The sequence below is a fragment of the Seriola aureovittata genome, chromosome 9 (assembly GCF_021018895.1).
Source record: "Seriola aureovittata isolate HTS-2021-v1 ecotype China chromosome 9, ASM2101889v1, whole genome shotgun sequence".
In the NCBI taxonomy this organism is placed as follows: Eukaryota; Metazoa; Chordata; class Actinopteri; order Carangiformes; family Carangidae; genus Seriola; species Seriola aureovittata.
Genome location: NC_079372.1, coordinates 17,240,766 through 17,247,377, shown reverse-complemented (window position 1 = coordinate 17,247,377; position 6,612 = coordinate 17,240,766). Strand labels below are relative to the sequence as shown.

The 6,612-nt window shown below is 44.9% G+C and overlaps 1 protein-coding gene across 1 annotated transcript; it reads right to left on the bottom strand.

The window, feature by feature from the left end:
• Positions 1–821: 821 nt before the first annotated feature.
• On the bottom strand, positions 822–6,400 carry krt8 (keratin 8). The gene is made up of 8 exons (XM_056385859.1): positions 5,846–6,400; positions 3,821–4,029; positions 3,126–3,186; positions 2,899–2,994; positions 2,467–2,631; positions 2,226–2,351; positions 1,827–2,091; positions 822–1,709 (listed from the first exon to the last, which is right to left on the bottom strand). Exons 1-8 carry the CDS (start codon positions 6,272–6,274, stop codon positions 1,435–1,437), a joined length of 1,626 nt encoding a protein of 541 aa, XP_056241834.1. The 5' UTR covers positions 6,275–6,400; the 3' UTR covers positions 822–1,434.
• Positions 6,401–6,612: the final 212 nt, after the last annotated feature.

Below are 6,612 nucleotides of genomic sequence, written 5' to 3'. Positions count from 1 at the left end.
CACAGGGCTGTCTAATAGTCATTTTTAAAAATGCAAGTCTTACCTAGACAAGTCAAAACCTCTGAGGTGAAAAAGGTCAAGGGTCAATACTCAAGCCTAGAGGTCAACAAGTCAGCATTCTCTCAACTCTTAACAAGCCAATTAGGCCAATGACCTGCCAATCATATATCAGAGGCAATGCCCAGGATGAGACTTTTCTATATTTGGACTTGTTTTTATTCTCTGCATGCTGAGACTCCAGCGGTTTCCTGTGTGTGGTGATCTCAATGTCCAGAGCCAGCTTTGACGTTCATCAGGTCCTGGTATTCTCTGATTCTCTGCATAATGAAATTGATTTTAAACCCAGTGTCTAAATCCAGAAATAAAATTAACGAAAAACAAATAATAGTATCGAACTGTTTTTTATATTTCTTAGTGTTTGTTTAGAGAGCAATGTATTAGTGACACTTAATTGCCCAAATATGTCCAGTTAAGTGGTATTGTTTCAATTCACTTTATAATTTTATACTATTCTGGTAAATCATCAGTCACACAAGAAACCACATATGACAGGTGTCACTTTTCATGGCCAACTATCTTTCTTTCAGCCACTATCAACCATGTGATTGGACTTTGATGTAAAAATGAAATCTCGTGTTTAATTTTTGACTTTCACACATGACAAACATGCATCTTTCTAAACATACAGTGGTATTCAGAAGTCTGAGACCATTTTCCCAATCGCTTGAATGGGAAAATAACTCTCTCGATATTTTTTTTTTTCTTTCTTTCTTTCTTTCTTTCTTTGAGTAATCATTTCAAATTAATACTAACACATCGTATTCTTTTCAGTAAACACATTTTTATTTTGTTTGGTAGCAAAAACAGCACCTCAGGACAACAGTATGATGTGGGCAGCCTCCTAAGGGGTCGAACAGTTTCAGTTACAGGACACGCATAGGGAAGACATGCACTACCTACTGTAGCAGGCAATTTTAAGACATTAGTTGACCAACAACACTGGAGCACTGTTTCAGTACATTCACATTCCTTTGACGCCACAGTCCATTGGATGCAACACAGTTTTGAAGGTGACAGCCCTTCGTGTACAGAATAGCTGTTGCAATGATTTCAAGGAAGTGTTTTTTTCATATCTGCAATTTGCCCAGTTTTTTTTTTTATCTCATTTTCCAAGGACAAAACTTTTCTTTTAGTACAGACAGTTATACATCAGATCATAAATTCTTTTGGTCCCTTTCAGGGCTTTGGTAGTGTTCATTGCTGTTTCATGAAAAAACATGTTTAGGCTGTATTGGAGAGTGGCTGGCAAGCATTTTACTTCACACTTGTTTATTATGAAAGTTTTGGGCGAGGGGGTGAACTGTGAGTATAAAACTACCGGAGAGGCAGAGGAGATCATAGCAGACAGGTAGCTACACCTCTAAACTAGACAGCTCAATCCTCAATGACCTCAGAGGACTCGGACACCACTCTACCGTCCTTGGTCTCGATCATTTTGATAACGACGTTCTTCTTGCTCTGGGTGGTGCTGTATCCGCCAGCACTGCCGCCGCTGAAGCCGCCAATGCCGCTGCCGTATCCACTGCCACTGCTGTATCCACCGCCGCTGCCGTATGCACTGCCGCTGCCATATCCACCGCTAAAACCGCTGGAGTACCCGCTGGAGTAGCTACTCTTCATGGTGTCCATGGGGAAACCGCTGTAGCTTGCTGTTGAGAGAGGAGAGGTTGGAGGAAACTTTAAAATGTGTGGAATCCGTTGAAACGGATCCAAAAATCCAAACAGACATCCAAACTATGAAAGCTGGGTCAACAAAAGTGACTTACTGCTCTGTTGGGAGATGTTGATAGCCTTGATGCCATTCACCAGCCTGTCTTCCTCTCCCTCCAGCAGTTTCCTGTATGTGGCGATCTCAATGTCCAGAGCGAGCTTGACGTTCATCAGGTCCTGGTATTCTCTGATCTGGCGGGCCATGTCCTGTTTGGCTCTCTGCAGGGCGTCTTCCAGGTCCTTGATGCGGAGCTTGGCGTCCTTCACAGCCAGCTCACCGCGCTCCTCAGCCTCTGCGATCTGGGCCTCCAGGTTGGCACGCTGGAAAATTTTTTTATTTTTTTTTTTAAATCAGACTTTGTCTACTCTCCTGATTGTTGGATGATTTTGTTTAAGAATATAAACTATAATATAATAGCTCAAAATATCATTGTGCCAAAACACATTTTTCATACCTGTCCCTTGACAGCATCGATCTCTGATGTCAGTCTCTGGATCATGCGGTTGAGGTCTGCGATCTCTGTCCTGGTGGCTCTCAGGTCATCCCCATATCTGTTGGCGGATGTCTGCATCTCCTCATACTACATGAACATCAGCAAAACAACATATTACAAACCTGAAAGCCTCTTAATGAGCACACCGTGATTAAAATGTTTTTTAAAATGACATAAGGTTAAAGTAAGAGTCGTCCATTACCTTGGTCTTGTACCATGTCTCTGCTTCGGCACGGGTGCGGTTGGCGATGTCCTCATACTGAGCCTTCACTTCAGCCACAATAGCGTCCATGTCCAGGTTGCGGCTGTTGTCCATCTCCACAATGACTGAAGTGTCCTTGATCTGGCTCTGGAGCTCACGCAGTTCCTGAAGAAGAACAACAAAAAAACAACGACACAAAAAGAGAGAGAGATTAGTCAACCCAACCTCAAGAATCGCACAAGAAGTGAGTCAAGATTTTTAACAGATGTTCAACTATTCCAAGATGATAACCACAAACATCTCAAGCATGCTATGACTGGATAGATAAATCAAAAATAATGCCGATGAAAGCAGCAAACAGTTCGGAGGTTGGCAGTTTTAATGTCTGGAAGGAAAGTATGAAACAAACACATGGCTCAGTTTGTGCCGTACCTCCTCGTAGATCGACCTCAGGAAGTTGATCTCATCTGTCAGACTCTCGAGCTTGGCCTCCAGCTCAACCTTATTCATGTAGGCCTCATCGACATCCTGGAAGCAAGAGAAGTGTTTGTCAGGACTGACGCACATTTACATCTTCAATGACAGAACAGAATGAAAATGCTTCAAGAAAATGCAATTAGGACATAAAATTTGCAGTTGAGAAAAATCAGGATGCTGACTTTCTTGATGAGGACGAAGTCATTTTCACATTCTGTGCGCTTGTTGATCTCATCTTCATACCTGAGAGGGAAAAATCAGATTTTGAATATTCAGGAAAATCACATCTGATGCTTCTGTGTGTTTATACACTGATGTAACACTAGGAGGCACAAGTAGTCCATCACTTACTCTTTACCTCCTCTGGGGCATTTGTCTCACACTGTCTGTTGACTCAGGGCCAAGCCCGTGAGGTGTTACTGATATTTCTCCCTCGGGGGCTCCTCAGCCCATACGCTCCATGTGTTTGTGGACAACTAACAAATATGTGCGGCACTGTTGTTTGTGTGTTGTGTTGTGTTCGAGACATTCGTGCTTTTGTCTTCTTATCTAAAGCCATGGAGAGATTTCCTGACAGCCCACTCTGTAAAATGAGTTTTACCTCCCTGTCATATGTAATGTAATGGGTGTTCAGAACATGCTTTCTCAGTGTTGTAATCCTCTCGAGTTTGTATGATGCAAGACAATGGACAGATGCAGGGAGGAGTCCACAAAAAGATTAACTCAGTGTACTGCTGTAATGTTCCAGTGCAATCTAAATGAAGAATGTGAATCCTAGATGACCCATATGCTTCCTTATGGGATGAATAAGGCCTGATGCTACGCAAAACAGTTGATTTTTATCCCCCCCTCCCCCCATTGCCCCGTCCACACTCACTTGTTCTTGAAGTCCTCCACCAGGCCCTGCATGTTGTGCAGGTCAGCCTCCAGCTTCATCTTGTCGTTGCCCAGGCTGTCCAGCTGTCTGCGCAGGTTGCCGATGTACGCCTCGAACATGGCGTCGATGTTGGAGCGAGTGGTGGTCTGTCCCTGCAGCAGGTTCCACTTGGTCTCCAGCATTTTGTTCTGCTGCTCCAGGAAGCGGACCTGATGGCCGGAGAAAGACGCAGAAAGAGGAAAAAAAAAAGAAGGTTATAATATTGAATGAATAACTGGAGGACTTGAACATCAGTCAATCAATAGGTAAGAAACCACTCAAAAAGCCTGCACAAAGAATCAATGACTTACATGCTTGTATACTGTTACAGATGTTCATAGTCACTACTTGTAGATTATTATGAAATTCCCATTAGAAGTGTAGTGTAACTGCAATGTGCTCTGCCACCATACAATGACATCACACAAAAATAATCAATCCCAGGATCAACCTGTCACACCTCTTGTTTATTCATTGTCTACAGTCTTTGTTGTTCTTATCTATCTTTGGTGATCTCTGAGCTGTTTTTGGCTGCGTTTCAAAACTGGCCGAGCTTTTCCAAAGGAAGAACATCATGACGTATGTGCATCCTGACAGGAGGCAGAGGGGAGGGAGAACAAGACAAGGTTGGAAAAAGCCTGTGATGGAGTAACAGAGCTAGTTAACCCTTCATCTTCCATGTCTTCCTGTTTTTGTACAGCGAGGTTCCCAGCCATAGAAGACAAATAGAGAGAGGGAGAGACGAGGGGGGGAGGGGTGAAGCCAAGTTACATCCACAGGCAGCTGCAGAGAAGTAAATATTTGACTGTGTTATAGGTGTGAAGACAGGAGAGTAGAAAGTGAGCTGGAGGTGGAGCGGGGAAAGTGGAGGCCTTCAGCAGCAGCTGAGGAGAGGAGGAGGGGAGATGTGAAGGTAGAGGATGAGCAGGTGGGGAGTTTGCATATTTTGTGAACAGTAAAGGTGAGATAGTGAAAGCAGATATGTGACACAGTGGACCTTGCCCCACTCCACAGGTAACATCTAAACAAGAACTTCGTTTGAACTGGTGGAAATACAGATAATAAAAGCGCCTCCAAATTTACTGCCGCCATGAGATAACACGCAATAGGAGTTTGTCGTTGTGTGTTTAAGTATGCAAACTCCATGCACTACATCTTCTTTTAATCATTGCGCTGAATGCAGAAGGAGAGCTGATATGCAGCCAGTCAGCTGGCAATGACCAGAACATGAAACCAACCGGCCTTTTTAAATATTAACCCGCTGCTGAGGCCTTGAAGGACAGGAGTGTTACGTAAATACTGGACTTTAACGCCGATTATGGTGATGATGATTAAAAGTCAGTCAATGAAAAGACACTTCTTATGAAATAGGTCACTGTGAAAGAAAGTATTGTGATTAAGGTAACGATGGCACTGAATACTGACTGTATGTGTGTGTGTGTGTATGTGTGTTGGGGAGGGGTGGGGTGGGGGCCACCAGGGCAGTAGAAAGAGCCACACCCCAGAGAAGGGAGGGACCAGTCCCAAGGTAACTCGTATCACAAGCCCTGAGCTCTGCCCTGACACACCCTTAGCTTTCTCTCTCTCTCTCTTTGTCTTTCTGTCTCTCCATTCTGCACGTCTGTTTTTCATCACTATAAAAAAAAAAAGGCAGCCGGAGCCAAAAGATAAAGAGCATAACCCTAAAGTTTGAGCACATTCATTCTTTTCTGCCATGACCGCATTTGTGGGAGGTGATGAAAGTTGAGAGAATAAATCAACTTTCTCTGCACAGCCAAAGTGAAGAAATCAGCATTACAGAGCATGTGGCAAACATATGGGCCTCTACATCCAATATTACATAACAATTTCACAGCACTGAAACACTTTGACTACAGCATGACTGAACTTTTGAAGAGAAGAATGAAGCACAGACTGGTGCCTCTGTGACCAATGGATTTGACACACACACACACGCACACAGACACACGTATCTGCCTCTGTTACCTTGTCAATGAAGGAAGCAAAGCGGTTGTTGAGGCTCTTGATCTGCTCCTTCTCCTGGGTGCGGACGGCTTGGATGGTGGGGTCGATCTCGAGGTTCAGGGGGGCCAGAAGGCTCTTGTTCACTGTGACGGCGGTGATGGGGGCCTGAGCAACCATGCCACCACCAAAGCCACCACCAAAGCCACCACCAAAGCCACCACCATAGCCACCACCCATGCCCATGCCTGCGCTTGAGCTTAGGCCATAGGAAGAGGAGCTGGTGATGCCAGCTCCTCCATAGCCCCTGTTGCTTCCTCCAAAGGAACTCCTGACACTGTAGCTCTTGCGGGAGGTGACACCGCCTGGTCCAGCATAGGAGCTGCTGCTGAAGCTCCGTGGGGCGTTGGAACTCTTCACACTGTAAGAGGTGGTCCTATATGCTGAAGACATTCTGAAATCTGGAGTGGATCTTTTCTTCTTTTGGATGAATTGAGTCTGGGAAGGTCAGACCGAAGGGCTCGGTTGGCAAGGCGAGCAGGCAGGCAGAGGGGACAGACCAGAGTGGATAGAAAGAGGAGAAACTTCTGAGGAGTTTTAAAGGCTGGTGGTGTGGGAGGGGCCTGGGCTAAGCTGCCATTGGCTGCAGGGCTGGGTGAGAGGGGGAGGCAGGGCTGTAACTTTACACTTCTATGACACATTGTCCAGTCATTCAAAACCATTACCTGGTCTTTCTACAGGCTTCTCTGTGTTGTTAGAGAAAACCCTATCTTTTGAGAGGACTGTCAGCA

What these genes read in the sequence shown, in the direction of transcription:
- krt8 (XM_056385859.1), bottom strand. Translation starts at nt 6,274, where the DNA reads ATGTCTTCAGCATATAGGACCACCTCTTACAGTGTGAAGAGTTCCAAC. An exon ending in AGACATGGTACAAGACCAAG is followed by an intron (nt 2,352 to 2,466) that starts GTAATGGACGAC and finishes ATGTTCATGTAG; the next exon opens with TATGAGGAGATGCAGACATC. An exon ending in CAACATCTCCCAACAGAGCA is followed by an intron (nt 1,710 to 1,826) that starts GTAAGTCACTTT and finishes CTCTCTCAACAG; the next exon opens with CAAGCTACAGCGGTTTCCCC.